Source organism: Amphiura filiformis, chromosome 3 (genome assembly GCF_039555335.1).
Source record: "Amphiura filiformis chromosome 3, Afil_fr2py, whole genome shotgun sequence".
NCBI lineage: Eukaryota > Metazoa > Echinodermata > Ophiuroidea > Amphilepidida > Amphiuridae > Amphiura > Amphiura filiformis.
The window spans coordinates 36,453,366-36,472,506 of record NC_092630.1 but is presented as its reverse complement, the minus strand read 5'-3'; the positions used below and the strand labels follow the sequence as shown (position 1 = coordinate 36,472,506).

The window sequence follows — 19,141 nt, the reverse complement described above, 5'->3', positions numbered from 1 at the left end:
TGTCCATGAGAACATTGCGGAGTGTAGCAACTAAATAACAGGTGGGGTCCACGTACCACCAACCGACTTATACAGCAGTCGCAAAGTGCTATGCATGTTGTGACTATTTACATGAAACAGGCATTAGGACCCTTGGTGGAGTGGTGGGATTCAGGGCAATGCCTTGGCAGGGTTTCAGGGGGCAGTACCCCAGAAACTCATAGATTTTAGCTCTTTTTAAATGACTTAGAATGCTCTCCATGGACATGATTTCTTAATAATCAAGATATAAATTTGTTTAATGTTTAGAATTCTCCCCTTTAATCCTAACACGCCTGAGAACTACAAAATACTACTTTATAAATGCGCTGTTTGTGCGTCCATCTCACGTGGTGTGATGACGCAATCGCCCTAAGTGATATATAGGCATGGTTTCGCTGGCCAGCGAAGCCCAAGACCCGTGGCAAAGTGTCGCCGATCCTGTGCTTGGCATGCGAGGGGTCTCTGGTTCGAATCCCACCCAGAGCAAACAACTTCTTTCTTTTCTCTCTTTATTCCTTCCTTCTTTCCCTTCCCGTCGCTAAAAGCCCATGGCGGGTTAGGGTTAATAGTTAGGCTACTAGCCACCGTGTGCTATTTGGAATGTAGCACTGCCCCACAAGTGGATCATGCACTGCTTGTTTTTAGACACTAATCAGTTGTAGCCCTTATATAAATGTTCTGTGATTAATACATGAGGGAGAGCGTGGCGCAATGGTTAGGGTACTTGCCTTTAGTGCATGAGGTCCCGGGTTCGATTCCCGGCGGTGGCGATTTGCTGGGATATTGACTTGGAAAAAAAAAAGTCTGAAATTAATAAGCTAATTCGATAATTCAGAACAGAGTACATTGTGGGTAATTTTCTTGGATATTCTTGGGGATATAATAACACAATCCTCCCATAGACGGCTGTGGGAATGGACTTTGACTGATCGGAAATTCCTGTGATTTCATTTGTCATTTACAACTTTGGTACTTCCAAGGTAGGTTCTAACTATCTTTGTTTGTTATATAAAAGTTCTATGGGGACAATCAGACCCAACAACTGGCAAAAAAAAAAAAATTAAAAGGTTTTTTAAAAGTGCAAAGTTCGTCACCATTGAATTACTGTGTGAGGCCTGGCTGTGATATCCCTACAGACTTTTACCCACAATGCACTGATTTGCACTCTGTTCTGAATTATCGAACTTGCTTATTGGCAACTTCTGTAGATTAAATTCAGACTTCCGCTCTTCCTATGGTTCATTTAGAATTGGGTAAATGAATCATGAAAGTACTCCGTCCTTCGGAGGGGATGTTAAGCCGTCGGTCCTGTGTACAGAGAGCCATACCTGTACATGTATCTCGCAGCCAGTTTGAAAAGAGTAGGGTGTTAACCCCTGACTGTTCCCAACCCGTTCCGGTGTTCAAATGGACCCCTATGGAAATCAGCTTCAATCGAGGCTTTCGTGGGTTATCCAGGGTTGTCAAAACCTGAACAAATCAAATCAAATCAAATCAAACATTTATTTAAACTTTCCAAATGGTGTCATATCACAAAACAAAGACAAATTCAAAGTTTCAATGCAAAAGTAGGTTAAAATTAACTGACTTTTACTTTGCCATTCTAATTAATTGGCCATGGGCCATTTGGAATGCAGCACTGCCCCTCAAGTGGAGCTTGCTCTACCAGTTGAGAACCTCTGGTGTATAAGTTCACTGAAATTGGAATGGCAGTAATTGTGATCAGCTTGGGTTCAGCATGATGATAGCATCTAATACAATAAATCCTGGTTTGTCATCATTGAAGTCATTCACCATCTTACCACACAAAACAGTCCATCGGCTGAATGCACACATTTCTAAGTGCTTACTAAACTAGTTCACCTCAAGTTTGGTAGCGACGTACGCACGCACTTCACTGTCACAGTATTGAATCGTGCATGTAAAGTTAACCACACAGAGCATTTTGTTGGCACGCTTGAGGCGCAAACACGAAAATCATAGAAGTCACTACCCAACTTGAGGTGAACCAAAGTATAATAACAAAGCATTTACAACTTTCTTGCATGCAAGGCTATTCCAATTGAAATCTATACACCTTATATGGAAGACATGGCCTTAATCTCCCACAGAGGGAGTGTGAATTTCAAATGGGGTTACCTGAATGGTTGACTCCAATTGAAATCTAAACCTCATGTCTTCCATAGGGGTGTATTGATTTCACCTGGAATAGCCCATTGCAGGATCATAAATCTACCTCATCATCTTCAAAGGTACAGTAGATATAGTTGTGTCCCTCGGATAGTGTACGTATACATGAGTATGTGTTGTTAATGGCATCTTCACATACACACGAAGGCCTACAAGACTTCACAGGATTCAAACAAATATATGCCATACGTCTTATAAATGACTGTTATACAAGTTGATTACAACATGACTGGTGGTATTTCATATATATGCTCTTACTAATGAAACAAATTACAATAAGTATGTCTTAAATCATTCAGTTTAAAGAAAAACTTTTCAAAAAACTTCTTTCACCAGGTGCCTGGGAAACCCTGAGATCAAAAAAAGCAACAGACTTTCAATTATGGTCTTTTGCTGAAAACCAATGATGAAAGTCAAGTTATTTGTTGCCAATGCATGACAATCAAATGTTGGATGTCCAACATTATGCACACTATTGTACATATTTTTAAATTACATTGTTTTGTTATCATTCTGTCCACAAAGAGCATTCATTGAAATACCACCAGCCATTAGTGATCAGTATTTTTTTATTTACCTCATCATCACTGAATTCACAGTACATGGTATTATCTGTTTTAGTAAGCACTCTCCTACATGAGTATGTGTTGTTGAACCCATCTTCGCATACACAATCAGGGGCGCAGTTCTGTATGGGATCAAGTTGAAGTGAACGGACTATGATTAGACAGCAAACAATGACCTACATTTATTGGGCAATGTTTCTCTTTGTTTGGATTGGTTTTCTTTTTCAAATCAATGACTAAATGGAATGGTAATTTTCCAAGATTGTAAAACCTATATATGTATGATTTCGGGCATATTTGAATATTTCATTCTTTACCAAAAATTATGAATACTATTAGTAACAACTCGACTGTTATGAATGTTTTTGGTAATTTGAAGCTGAAATAATGTGGTACTCCGCTAGCTATATATCTTGGCAGTTTAAAACATTTATTCAAAATTTGGTTGAATCCACTTATAAATATGCCATAAAATTGGGTTTGAAAAAAATGAACCAATTTCATTTTAAAAGATTGAACATTATGGGGGGGGCTTTTTATTTATTTTTTTTTTTTAAACGGCTTTTGTGCAAAGCCATCTTCAATAAAGTGGGATTTTTTGTAATCAAAATATTACTGATGCACCGATCACAATGGGAACATCTGAATCGGGTTGAACCAGCAATGGGGGAAATCCCTTCACTTGTTTTTCTAATGAACTTGTTAAGTATTTTCATGCACAATCAGTATTTCATGATTTAGGCTTCAAATTTTATGACAGCAAAGTTGCGCTCTGCTTTGCTATCAGTCACAGTTGATAATTACCAATTGTAGAGGGCACCCTAATTAATTTATCAAGGTGTGTAGGATCACAGATCAAGGTCAGGATCGGATGAGCCGATTAAGCCAGCAAAATATTAGATATCAGTAGATTCAGATCTAGGGTGGATCGGTGCATCACTATAAAATATGAAACCAAAATATCTTTCAAAAATTTATGCAAGGACAGTAAGTTTTTAATTTCGCCTATCCAACAAGCAAATGGAACCAAAAAAGTATATTGCAACCTTTACTCACAATCAAGCAAAAATATCATATCAACAAGCACAATATTTACTCTTTGTTAAGGCAAGTCAGAGTATTCAGGCCATATTTGTCCACTTTTGGCAATTTCACTTAAATAATTCAGTTTATTTCAGCAGGGTAATACACTGATCTTATAGGAAATGAGGCAAAGAAGTCACTGGTCACATTCAAATTTCCATATGTATTGGAGTTATTGAATTATAACAAACAATAGGCCAAAACAAAGGTTTTCGCTATTTTGTACAAAAAATCATGCACATGGGGGAAAAATTAAACCCACTACAACCAGCCTTGGGATCTCATGCATTGAACCCATCCATACCTTTCCCTGTGAGTGTGGGCTTTGATATCAATATTTGAGCACAAACACCACTAGCTCAGGTACCACTTTGACTTACAACTTTTTGAATCATGGCAGGCATAGACTATTGAAGCAATTTTGTCAAGTGGCAGCCTTTGTCTTACTCTGGCCAAGTTTCAATAAAGCCATGATGATCGACAGCAAGACAAATACATAAATTCTTGAAACTTCCAAAATGTTACCCCGTCACCAATGGATGTTATGAAATGGGTTAGTAGCAAGTTTTATGTTGGTGATAAAGTTTCAAAGTTCAGATCATATATTTGAAGTAGTTCATAAGGTGTTCACAATGGTCGATCAAAAGAGAACATCATGAAATAGATTCCCTAAGTATAATATCTTGATATATTTGAAGTGCAAAAATGACCATGCCTCCACAATTTATAGATCATTCCATGATTTTGAAAATAGCACACATATTTTGAAGACAAAACAAAATGAAGTGAAAACAACACTCTGAACTCTGACCTTTCAACATAAAACTTAGTTAATATGAAGGTGATTATTTGCTTTCAATTGCTGACATACAGAACTACAGAAGCATGCAGCGAAGGTGGGTTCAACATGTTTAAATTGTTTCCAGCGACAAACCAGTATACAATGCTGCCTCTGTATGTGGCTGCAGAACTACCATGCATATCTTACCATGCGAGTCTGTGAACTCAGTGAGAGAGAGGTACCTTCAAAATATATTTGAACTTCAAAAGTTATTAATACTATCAATAATTAAGTACTCTTCAAATATTTCTATTCAATTTTATACTAATCAATAACTGTTTTGTTATTTATCTATTTTATTTAAACTTTCCAAATGTTACCATATCACAAAATCAAGTTCAAATTTCAGTTCAAAAGTAGTTTAAAATTGACTGACTTTTTAAAATTTTGCATAGCTTCCATTAATTAATTGGCTACAACTCCTAAGACATAGACCTAAATATTGCAGCATTAATTTCACATTCTGGTATCTATAATTTTATCAGCTCGTAATTGGCGGGCCTTATAACATCGCAAATTAATATTAATATATTTTATTTTGAGAACTGTCTTGTGGCATCTCACCAGAAGCATCACAATTTATTAATTGAAGTCCTATTTTGTCTACTTGTTTTAACACACAAAATGAAGTATAGTATATCACTCTTAACTTTGGTTTACTTTTCAGCGTAGCGGTACAGGCCTAAAAATTCTGCCAAAAATTACGAGCTGATCAAACTATAGATAATATCTTACATCTCAAATAAGTCTTGAGGAATATATTAATAAAATATCTTGAATCTTCAATATCTCTATTCCATTTGCATAAACATTAATATGACTTTTAACGTATTCCAATTGGAAGGAAGTTCTCTCTCATATGACAAAATATACTTATCAAAAAGTTTTGATCTTCTCATTATCTGTTACAACTTTTTTTTAAATTTCTTTATTTTGGTTTGACATTTGCTAGTGGTTTAGGTATCTTACGCATAGGTAGTCTGCATTTGTACAGCCGTAGTCCCCATATCGTCTGTACTCTCCCTGGTGTTCTATCAATGCAGCTTTCCGCCATGGCACAGTATTGCCTAAAGAGGTTTGTGCTTTGGACTCAACACCTTTTGGAAGCTTCAAGAATATACAACACAATTCACAAACACGTGCAATTAAAAAAATATAAACAGCAATAATAGCTATTAGAATAAAAGATTGCAAATGCAGCAAAAAGGTGCAAGCAAAATGGACATGTCAGGTGTGTACGTGTCATGGGTGTACGAAATGGGTTTACTAGTTCAAATAAACCAAAAGTTATTCTGCATAAGCGATACAACTTGATCACTTTCATGATGTATTGTTCTATTCCAGATTAAATCCATACGCCCCCTGTGGATGACATGATCTTAATCTTCCACACAGGGAGTGTGAATTTCAAATGGGGTAACCTAAATGGTTGACTCCATTTGAAATCGACACCCCAAGTAAAGGATGTCTTCCACAGAAGGTATATGGATTTCAACTGGAATAACCCATTGCAGAGGTCATATTCTGATAGTACGCTACATGCCCTCACCTCGCACTGGTTCTTAGCTGAGGACCATTTCGCACCCAAATAATCCACATTGAAACTTTAACCGCAATTTGAACTTGCAAAAACTACTTTGGATGTTAGCAGTTAAGTTATATTGCTATCAAAGGACTGGTTCTGCCTGGTCTATGACCCATCATACAGCTCAATATTTTGTGAAGGTTTTCCCGCCAGTGCATGTATGCAACTATGCATCCTATATATTTCAATCTACATTGGTTTATTCCAGTTGAAATCCATGCAACCCTATGGAAGACATAACCTTAATCTCCCACACAGGAGGTGTAGATTTTAAATGGAATCACCCATTCAGGTAACCTCATTTGAAATTCACACTCCCTATGTTGAAGATTAAGGACGTCATGGCTTCCATTAGAGGTCTATAGATTTCAACTGGAATTGTCCATTCTACAATCCCATATAGTATGTACTGTGCATTTTACATGCAATGGAAGCTAAACCCACACAAAACTTTGAACTACTGACCCTAATGTAGTCTTGCAAAAAAGTTTCAGATGTTTAAAAAAACAGAGCTGTAAACAAGTGAAATTTTGTCATTTGAATTGATCACGCCATCTGATAACTGGCATAACCAACGTCAACAAAGCTTACATATAAATAATCTGTATTTTTGCAGTCAAGAGAACCACCAGGTGCATATTCTCCATCATGTTCAATGAGAGCTCCGTTCCTCCATTTTATGGTGGTATTAGTCTTTGGAATCTTAAAAGAAACCAAAATAATAAGTATACATGACTCTTATCCAACTGAAATTGAAATGTACCAGTCTGAGTAGCAACTGCAAGATTGTGACCTACTGGTTAATAAGGGAAATAGTACACAATTGAAGAGCTCCTTCAAGGATCAAGAAACAAACATGATTCTATATTGGGTGTCTGAGTCAAACCTGACCATTCACCCAAATTGAGCTACTGCAGCAGTTGAAATCCATACATCCCCTATTGAAGACATGACCTTAATCTCACCTTAAATTTCAAAATGGGGTTACCTAAATGGGTGACTCCATTTCAAATGTACATCCACTTTGTAGGGGATACAGTGATTATGGACAAGTCTTCCATAGGGAGTGTGTATGGATTTCAACTAGAGTAGACCAATAGAAAAACAATGTTGGAATTCTACGATGCTAATATAATAGACCATTTTTCCTTTATCCGATCATGCACTATTCCAGGATACCACAAGCATTCATTCCTGTAGAAGTTCAAAGCCAGCGAGCGGACATGCCTAACTATTGCCGGCAGACCATTGGGAGAGTGGATGATGGAAGCTTGGAAAAAAGGTCTAAGGATTGGTGTTGTCAGTTGAGGTGCTGAATGAATAAAACAAAGTAACAAATGAAATTACACTTCATGCATACAACCATGCTCGTCCAATCTGACATGTCCATAGGTTAGCGCCAGACCACAATACTAGTACAGGTTGACATCTTACATTTAAAAATTGGGTATTTTTGCAACCTCTGAATCCTTTCACTCTATACGTTCCTGTATGTTCTATAAGTGCTGATCTTCTCCAATCAGATGTCCCTTTGTTTTTCTTAGTGAAAAAAGATTCATTATAAGGAATAAAATAGTGATGTCTTGAGTCTGACACTTCATGCCAATTCATGGACGGCACAAAACCTCCTCCGATAACAAGTTAGTTTAACCTTGAAAACCAGACTCAAGACTCAAAACTTGACTGTAAAGACAAAAATGAATATTAATGATGATGTCATGTGTTAAGTATATATACATATTGCATGAAGTCGTCAGTTACAAATCTATATATACTCAGTTCAGAAACTGATTGGACATATGCAATGTATGCTCACTATGGTCTTGTCAAACACATGTTCACTAAGCTCTTGTGTAACATAATTTTGGGTTCACACACTTTTACAGCAAAGTATGTCCATTCCATTTCTGAACTGAGATTAAGAAAGAAAAGTTATGTGCATCAATAGTGCCCACACAAACACATTATGGGCCATTTCAAAAAGACTTAAAATCAATCTTAAGTTTGATTACGCTTAAGATCAATTCACATCTTTGTGGAACAACACCCAAATGAAGTCAAGAATTCTTACATCCATATACTTTGTGTTTTTACACTCAGGATAGCCATCTGCTCTGTACTGTCCCCGTGTGCAATGAGCATATCACGTTGCCACTCTATTTCATCTATTTCGTGCTTTGTAACACAAAATTTCACATTTTGAATATTCAAAGTGTTCAATTTACAAATGTATGTCAATTATGATTACATAATCTGAAGTAGTGCTTTGGTGGCTACTGGTGAATTTCATTACTTAAATAAATTAACCATAGAGACTAAAATTAGGTCAGATCATCAGGGTTGCCAAAAACATTTCATCCCAAATTGTGGGTCAAATCAACCCAAAAGTCACCCAATTTTCCCCTTAACCATTGGTTTATGTGGTAGACAAAACTACTGAAAAGCCAATTAATTGGGCTACAAAATGAGAGTTTGGTAATTCTGCAGAAGTCACCAGAACACTAATTTTGTATAATACACACAGAAATATTTTTAAATATCAAAGGACCTATTACCCATTGCAATAATTCAAAACAAGTCAAAACAAGTCACTTTACCTGAAACATATTCAAGACTAAAAACACAGCTAAGTTTGTGAAACAATGTGATTATTCTCAATATAAATATGGAATATCTATGCAAAGTGCATAATGCATCTTAAAAGTCATGTTTAAACTTGTTGCCATAAATAACAGTATAATCTAATTCAGAAGGAAGGAAGCTTACTTCAAACGTATCGCTTCATAGTCCTTATTCGCTTACCTGCCCCTATCTTTCACTTTCTCTCTCATTCTTTTTCTCTTTCATACTCTCTCTTATTCTCTCACTCTACTAACAATTTCATTTGAATGAACACAGCTGCCAACAGCGTGACGATTATCCGTAACTGTGATAAACACCATGTGCGAAATGCATACAACGCGGAAAAGAATCCACCTTGTGATTGGTTAGTATTGTCCTTAGGAAGCAAGGTCATGCGTTCACGCTGTATTTTGAAATACCAACACGGTCAGATCGCGTACAATTGTTGGTAGCTGTGGTTATTCAATTGAACATGTTTTACTATAATTCTTATCTTGTCTGATCCACTATTTTATTGATTCCTTTTCTCTCTCTCTGCTGTCAATCATTGGCTTGGTCTATCTTAAATTATCTCTCTTTGACTTCACTTTCAACCAGAATTTATACTCAATCACTAAGCAAGGTGCAACTAACTTTTGACCAATTGGTTTCCAATATAAGCTATACCAAACAGTGTGCTATCTCATTGGTCAAAAAGCAAGTGTGTCTGAACAAGCTGAATTTATACACCATCGCTGAGCGACAAGCGCTTGATTTCTAGCCAATGAGGTAGCACACATTTTGTTGCGTTGGGAAAAGCGCACTACCTCATTGATCAAATACAAATTGCTCGTCGCTCAGTGAAGGAGTATAAATTCAGCTTAAGAGCTTAAAAGTCTGTAAGTCTGAAATTTAATAAGAGATAACTACAATGAGCGAGAACAACAGAGAAAGGCATAGATTATACAATCAACTTTATTCACCACCTTTCTTTTCCATTCTGTCTCTCACCTCATATTACTCTTTCTTACTGTCTATCTCTTTCTCTTCCTGTGTCTGTTTGTCTGTCTCGCTTTCTCTTTCTCACTCGGTCACTCTCATGGGCTTCTCTTCCATTCTGTCTCGAGCTCATTGCTTCTTGTCTCTGTCCTCTTCTCTTTCTCTCTTTCTCTCTCTCTCATCCACTCTTTGATTCTCACTACCTCTTGTATCATCTGCTATTTTCTGATTTGTCATTCTTTCCTGTTTTCCAATCTGTGATCTTCTTTTGCGTTCCCTCTTATTTGCTTTCCCTTACATACCCTCTTTGATGTTCACTCTCACCATCTTTTATTTCCCATTGCCCCCCCCCCCACACGCTACCATTCTCACCACCCTCTCCAAATCCACATTCTTTCTCACTGCCTCTCTACATCTCTTCTCATCCACTAGTTTTTCAATCTCTCCCTCTCTCAGTGTGTCATTGGCATTCTCTCTAGCTGACTTTCGCGCTCACTTCCCTTTTTTCATCCTTTCCTACTGCCTCTTTTTTTTCTCCTTTCTATCATTCTTTTTTCTCTACCTATCTCCTTGACTTCTTTCACACACTCTCTCTCTGTCTCTCTCTCTCCCCCTCTCTCTCTCTCTCTCAGTCTCTCTCTCTATTGCTCTCTTTCTCTCTCATCCTTGCTCTCTCTAACTCTCTCTCTCTCTCTTCTCTTCTTCTGCTGGTTACTTGATCTCAACTTTACATCAATTTTGCTGTAGATTTAGAAATGAGAAAATAGTTGAGATGATTGTTCCTCCCAAGATGGATGTGCCCCGAGGCATCAATTATGACAGCAATGCACTCAAGGATAGATTTTGTGACATTCCCAATTTCAGCTTTTCATATTTTTTCTCAGTTTAAGCAAAAATATTGACATTTGGTGACATTTACTTTGACATTGGACATCCAAACTGTCATTAAGTATGGATTTTGGTTATTATGTGTTTCCTCTTTGAAAAACAAACCTAGCAGAGTATAATAAACACACCTAAAGGTCACTGCTAAATCACTTATTGTGCAGCAGTTTACAAATACTAAGAAAATTGATTTAAATAAATAATTGCCAAATAACTTTAGAATTGCTGAATAATACTAAAATAACTTGGATAGAAATTAGGGGTCATTCATGATATACCATGCTTTATGAACCACATACACACTGATTTCTCAGTGCTTTTTTACTTCTCAGGTATATGCCCTTAATGAACCTAAGCACCTCATAGACCATGTTTTTGACAGTCTATGAGCACATAAACTCACCAGGAGTGGAACCAGTGACATTCCATCTACATTTGATGGTGCCTGCTCCCCCCGCAAGTGCTATGATGGTAGGCATGATATCGATATTCATCACGGGATCGGTGTTCTTGGAGTTGGCTGGTATGCCTGGACCTCGGATCATCAATGGCACACGGATATCAAAATCGTACAGTTGACGCTTGTCGTTAGGTAACGAAAACTGGCCTGTGAGAATCAAGACGCAATAAAAACAGTTAGCGGAAGCCTAAAACGGCACCTGGATCTCGGGGAAATTAGTTTAGGCTGTTTTGTTTTTCTTTGACGTTACAACAAAATTTGGTTTGCATAAGTTTAAGTTTGGTTCAACTCTTGTAGATCAAAGAGCGTATGCAAGTTTATTGCAAAACAACTATATTTTTCCGTTACGGGTTTTTTTCGTATATCAATTTGGATGACTCTCTCTAAATTCACAACTTGAAATGCATATGAAATTTGGTTATAAAAGCTCCAAAATTGATATTGTATTAATTATTATCGAAATATGTTCACGCACCGTATTTACTGCATAATCCGTGAAAATATTTTCACCGCAAACAAAAACTTTACTTTGGCGCTTATATGCTTGAACAAGTTTGAACATGTCTTAAAGTGAGTAAAAGAGTGTAGGCAATACATAGACTGTATGATAACATCTATTTCTTCACATTCTTATTTCATCAAAGTAGCATTTTTTTCCCCAGATTCATGCATCACATACGGCTTGTTTTTCAGTGATATTGATCGATGGCATTATTGGGTTAAATGTTAGGATTTGAGTCACTACTGGTTTCCCAGACGTACATCACTGGCAGATACATACATTCATGTGCTATGTTGCACATATGTTATGCTTTTATGAGCATAGGGAAGAGGTATACGCACGCCTCCCATATAAAATCCCATTTTTGGTTACAATTTGCCGATTTAAGGATTGTTACATGCTAATAATTTAGGGGAGTGAACAGCACCTCTTGATCAAATTTTGTATCAGTACACACATGTAAAATTCCCAATTGTGTTGTATATGGGTGTGGAGGTAATACACAAGGCCCATCAATCCATTATTATTTATTGCAAGCATTGTGTTGTCAACGTTGTTTCTACTTTTTAGCTTCCTTCTTTTTCTTCTTTTTCCCACCAAAACTAGTACCACACAAGCTTTTGTCACTCAAATCAATACCATCATTTGAAACTGTTTAAATTTTAACAATTAAAACCAGTTTTAACATTTAAAATATGACATTCAAACTTCATCATAAAGAAGTCAAACTAATAGTAAATAATTGCAACATAGAATTGAAGAAGTGCTTTCTGCCCTCTGAACTATATTGTAAGGGTGAGACAGTTGGTCTGAAGACTTTTTTACCAGTAATGTCCTGAAGTCCACAAGTTTTAAGCTTACCTAACGACGCCTGCAAAATTATGTCAAGTTTTCCTATTTGTCTGGTACATATGTAGAAAGTTTCAGATTAGTTTGTTGACTACCTGTTGTCTGTATAATTTCAACACTCATCTCATTGATTTAATGTTGTGAATTTTATATATTCAAGCAGACTTTCAGAGAAGCCTCGCTAATGCAATTACAATTCCCGATTGTAGAAATCTTTTTTGTACTTGTATACTCCTATATCCTCTTACTACATTAATGCAAATTTGCATTTTATTTTCTTACCTAAGTGGAATCCATTATCAGATGCAAATATGATAAATGTTTCATCTAGTAGTTTGATTTCATCTAATGTAGTCACTATGTTCTTTACCATATCATCCACAGACAGCAAAGTCCTCCACCTGTATCCAATGCAAATTAGAATTAATTAAGATCTTGTGGAGCCAATTTAAGAAAATACAGGAGACTAGCCAATCCTAACACTAATCTTTACATCAAAATCTCCATATAACAAACCCAAACCCAAACCTTCAACCAAAGTTGGGTTTGGTGCTCTACTGTCTACTGAGAATCTGGATGTGGACCTATTACTATATCAGTTTTTCAAGGAATTTGGACCCATCAAATACCAGTAGTCACAATTTTCGGCCAAATTTAAAGCAAATTGTCAGAGTTTTCACAATTTATCCCCACATTTTTAGTAAGTTTCAAAGATTTTGGCTACAGTGAGGCAAAAAATGGCTATTTTCTGACAAATTTGAGAACATTTTGAAATGAACCATATATGTACCAAAACTGGCCTAGAAATAGTGGTCATTGACATACCAAATACCCACATGGTCATTTGTACTGAGTACCCCAACCTTCATCTCAACCATAAAAGCTAAGCCTAACCATAAACCTTTAACAGTGTCATTCCTTGTCTTAAATTTACCAATAGTATTTTTCTGTTAATTGATCTCTTCTATCACTTATCTAAGATTTATTTGGTTATATAACTTTTCAATATAGACTAACAATCTTTTTACGGTTTGTTACATGAGTAACTTGCTCTTATTACACCCCCCCACCCCACCCACCCACACAAGCACACCCCCACCCACCCCACCCATACAAGCACATCCACCCCACCCCACACACGAGCATTATGCACACTTCCGTACTTCTCTCTCTGGTAATGAGATCTGTTCTAGAAACAAAAATAAGCCCAATGATCGGCTTGTCTGACTCATGAATGTAGTATTATCTCATCTTTTTCATGCAATCAACAAGTCACAGGACGTACAGTGGCAAGAATCCAGATGGTTTATAAAGTTATTAACTAATTTTTGTGCCATGAAATATTCACATACTGGGTAATGCTGTGCGGAAGGCGGCAAATTTGCAAATTATACATAATACGGTTCAGCAAAATGAGTCAATACTTTGTGAAATTGAGTTTGAGATATGGCTGCGAGAAAGACTCCAATTCTCTTTGCATGTGATTAGTTTCCTCAACATGAAAATATTCATATCTCAGGAATCATAAGTCTAATTTTGATGGGGTTTTAGTATGTTGTAGCCGGTTTTAAGGACAGGAATAATGAATAAGAAAGTGGAAATTAATTTTGGTTGACAAATTACTCATTTCGCTTGATTGTGTCATTATGTGATCATGGGTACTTACAAACATGTGTGGTATGTGTGGAAGGAACAAAAATACCGTTTAAGCCTCTTGCTCAAATTAAAGGCATTTCTAAGTTTCAAATTTAGGCCAAGTTGCATGAAAATATTGTTATGTGCAGAAACTTTAAAATTTTAAAATAATACTTGTAACTTTGCAACCTCCTAACACTACAGTTATCAATATATATATGGTGCACTTATATTTGTCAACATACTAGAAATATGCTACTTGCATATCAAAATGAACCCTATTTGCTTTAAAATTGATTAATACTAAAATATTTATCATCAAGTTCCACAAATTACTGATATTGTCATAAATATTGTCTCCAGGAAAAAAGTATGAAAATAATTGACTGCAAAAATGTAGTATTTTCTGCTATGCCAGGTGTAGACATGCCCTGCAACTTTGACTAAGTGACACCTGTTATATTCTAAGGCAAAATCCTTTAATGGATTCAATTAAACAAGTGCATCATAATGAATTGATCCATGCCGGTCAAAGGTGGAAATGTTGAATAGGAGATATTGGCAAAAATAAGGAGCAAAACACAACAGAAAACATAAGAAAAAGAGCATTTTAGACTATTATAGCTTCACAACCAGCATGTTGGGGACACAGAATACTGTGGATTTACAATGCTGACTTTATAGACAATAACATGATACTTGAAAACTCCATTTTCAAAATTGCCGACTTTAGCCTGATATGATCAAATCATGTTATATATACAGCATAATACTGATAGTGTCATACAACTTAATCTCAAATCAGCTAAACTTCCAACTTGTCACAAATGCAATAATGTCATGATTAGTGGCAAATCAATGAAGATTTGTATAAATTAATCAAAGCTCCTCTAACATAGGAGAAAAAGTTGCATCTATATGGTATTATACTATTACAGATTATAACCATTTCAATGTTTGGCATATGTTGATGCTTTATTAACACAGATGAAGTATAAACATCAAAAGTACACAAATCAATTAGCAAATGAGATACATAATTTATCAAGTTTGTAAATGAGATCATAACTAGCCAAGGGTGCCTTTAATGACAAAAAAACTGGGTCAGAGCGAGTCACTAACCTCTTTCTGAAGGTGTCGACTATGTACGTGAGCGATGCGTTGCTTAATGGATATGGCGCGTGCCTGATCAGCCAGTGCTTGTCCTGAAAAATTGTACAAAAAGAATACGAAAAAAGGCAACATGTACCAAAGTTATTTACTCTACAACAAGTTTTTAGCTTGGATCTATGTTCATACTGTTTTTACTTACACGCTAAAATGTTACCGAAAAAAGTAATCTTTGGTGAATTTCAGTAAGCCTTTGAGAGAGGAGTAAAGATTGTAGTGGTGCCATGCCTGTAAGTGCTAAGTAAAATGTTCTAACCCCTCATGAGCCATGGTGGCTACAACCCAAAATGAGTCATCGAACTTTGGCTTCCTAACGGAGCAGCGAGCACATACCACCTAGAGGTGTTCTAGAAACATGAATAAATTATCATCATGTTATTTCATGTTCCTACTTGCTGAGCACTGCCGAGCACTGCAAACTAAATCGCAACATTATAGGAATGCTGAGATTCGCGCCGTATAATTGATAGAAATTGAAATTTAAGAACGATAATGTTTTTAATATGGGAAGGATCAATTTCGTATAAAAATATTGATTACCAATAAGTTACTGAATTTCAAAAGGGAGAGTGGTTCTTGGGGTCTAAGTCACTGTAACTTGAAAAGAAAAATTATATCAGATCCTGGTATCTTAAAACTTTCACACCTAAATATCCTAGCAATACCTATGCTCTCGACGACCAAATATTCCTCTTTACAGGAACGGTGATTCTTGAGATAAATTTATTTAATATAAAAGCCGATAAAGCCCCCTCTTATTCATTTTTTAAACACACTGCAAAGTTTTAGGTATTCCTATCAAAATTTACGAAAACATATCCATAACACATCTCGCTTTCATGGATACGGAAATCCTACAGTATGTCCAGCACCTAATTAGAGCATCTGGTGGTGTTGTAACAAAATCCATTGAAATAATAAAAGATAGTGCACAAATGGGTGTTCTATTGCCCAAAAACCACCTGGTTACGCGATCCTTCCTTCCTTCCTACCCCATCTGTTGTCGCTGTAAAGATGTAAGCACATGTAGTAACATGTAAATACTTGCAGCTAATGTAGTTTCTATACAGGACTACCTGGTACCTGGGCTTAAAAGTTCCTTCACTGGTAAAGTCAGTGGAATCGATATCTTAATATTTTCTATCAAATTGAAGTCTTTCTGGTATCTAATCCAAGAGGTCATTTGATGTCAATTTGATTGATAGTATTTATATATTACTTCAAATATATCTATTTCATCGCTGAGTTATACGCTTAAATCCACAAACTTAATCTTATGTATGCGTGGAAGGCGTATATTAAAGAGCTTGTGATTGATCCCGCATTTGAATATAAGATTTAAATATTTGTATTAGACAATTAAAACAGGCAACTTCAAGATGAGAAGAGAACTTGGAGTAAGACCAGATTGTCAACGGAGACACACAGCTAGACGCGTGAATTTTCTCATTATGGTGTACTTCGACAAATCAATTATTTTTTGATGATGTACTTCTTCTCAAAGTACATACCATGAGTACTATAAGGCTCTTATTTTCAGGTGCACAAATGTTCACACTGTCCAGAACATTGTTAAGATGACAATATTTTCATATTTATCATTCATTTACTTACAAAATGCACAGTAAGACTTTATAATAACTGCTGCCCATCCCATGAAATTAGGATTAGGGTTTAATTTAGGGGTTATGATTAAGGTTAGGTTTAAGGGTTAAGATTATGGTTAAATAGGATTAGGGTTAAGATCTGGTATAGAATTTAAATATTAGGGATGGGATTATGCTTGGGGCCAGGTGGCAACCATTTTTTCTAAAGTTGCTCCCAAATGAAATTACATATGCATAAAATGAAAATTTTCTTTTTCCTTTCAAATCCAAATTTACAAAGTACCTATGCTAAAGTATGTTTTGTGAGTATTATGTATTTATTTTTAGCATTTTGTCATTGGTTTAAAAATAACTTCTTTATGCCCATGGAATAGAAGGCTATTCATTGTCTCTACTGGGATGGATCAGGTGAGAAAAATATTTAATTTGTTAAATTTCACAGTAGTACAAATGAACTTAAGGGCAGTGGACAGTTATGTTCTTAGTTTACTCTATACATTGTGAAGTCATTATGAAGTCTAAGCATTAAACCCTCTAGTGAATGTACATAGTATGTGCCTAGCAGGTTACATGTAGAGGTACACTAATCCCCAGTATCACAAAAGCAAACCCCACAGGTCACATACCACAAAAATAAAATCACTGTAAAAATATCAACTTTAACCAATCTATCAGCGGTGCTGGCTAAAAAACATGTACGATAGATTACTCAGCTGAGGACTAGAAAATTGTTGCCGCGCATGCATACGTTATAGCGGTATAAAAACCAGGACACCCATACACCCAGGCCAAACACAGAGACACTTGATGCCCATAGATGTATGTCACTAGCCTCCGAGGTTAACATGAATGGGTGGAAAAAATACTATTGTCCGTGTATTAATGACGCCACAGTCAATTTTTACGAGTTATTTTTCATGATTAGTTAGCAAATTCATTTTCAGAAGTATATAAATTTGCAACTTGGTTTTAATAAATGGTAAAGTTGTTACTCTAAAACCATATTTGAATTTGTAACAAAAATAATGCCAGATTTTTACTTTAGGGAAAAATATTGAAAATAAAACCAGAGCAAAATATATTAAATGATATATAAACTGTCCTTTAGGGTACAGTAAAGACTTTATTAGCAGCAACTATATTTTCATGAAGATGAAAATATCCAAGTATCAGCAGAAATAGCATATTTATATAGAAGAAACATTGTACAAGCTGAACTTCACAAATTGTGAAATTCATGAAATTAAAACACTTGCAAAATTCACTTGCAGTCAGTTGTGACAAATGTGTGCCAAAATTGAGGTGTTCTCTATAGTGGCAGGTTCAAAGAAAAAAAAAAAAAAATCTGGTCTTTAGTTAAACTTGCCTTTTTAAGAATAAAAGTGCAGTGACATCCCCAATAGTGTGCTATTAAGAAAAGGTGAATGCACAATTTAGATGCAGTCTGGTTAAAAGTGCGGAAACAATTTATGATGAAAAAAATATTCCCAACAAAACAGTATCTATGTAATATCTTAGGATAATCAACATGTAAAATCATCAACCTCTTTTATCATCAAATGTAATGACCTGGTGTTACACCTAAGTGCAAATTTTTAGTCATCAATCTGTTGATAATCAGACACAAACTTACCATGCCAGCTTTGTTAAAGCTAGGATCTCGCGGAGCCTTTTTATCAGCAAATTCATCCATGTATTGTGGTGCTGAGTCAAATGGTGAGTGACAGGCTGGGGTGGAGACCATGGCAAAGAACGGGAATATGCCATTCTGCTTTGCTAAGAATTCATGGGAACGATTGTTCTGTATCAAAGGGGAAAAAATAGCCATTGATTATGCTTTTTATCAATTCACTAGTTTGGAATAAATTAAATTAAATATTGTGCTTTATTATCCACAAAAAAAGCTTCAGTTTATTCTGATTTTGCGTTTGCGAGTTATGCATGATTATTTGTATTACACTGCTCCATATAGACAATGTGTTGTAATTTCGTATTTCATGATACCTTTGCTAAACGAATTAATCTACAAGAAATAGCCAGAGGTTTCCAGTGATATAAAAATCTCAACTGTTTTTGAGAAAAGTGGGGGGATGATGCTGTGTATCACGAAATGCCCTTTTAAAAGTATTGAACAAATTGAAATTAAA

At 35.9% G+C, this 19,141-nt stretch overlaps 1 protein-coding gene across 1 annotated transcript in view; it reads right to left on the bottom strand.

Annotated features, from left to right (window-relative positions):
- Nucleotides 1–19,141, bottom strand: part of LOC140148438 (N-acetylglucosamine-6-sulfatase-like) — a 53,507-nt gene that overhangs the window by 7,243 nt on the left and 27,123 nt on the right. Inside the window, 7 exon segments of the mRNA XM_072170376.1 lie at nucleotides 2,789–2,899; nucleotides 6,878–6,988; nucleotides 11,175–11,225; nucleotides 11,227–11,378; nucleotides 12,865–12,983; nucleotides 15,340–15,422; nucleotides 18,628–18,795. Of these exon segments, the coding sequence (XP_072026477.1) occupies nucleotides 2,789–2,899; nucleotides 6,878–6,988; nucleotides 11,175–11,225; nucleotides 11,227–11,378; nucleotides 12,865–12,983; nucleotides 15,340–15,422; nucleotides 18,628–18,795 (795 nt within the window).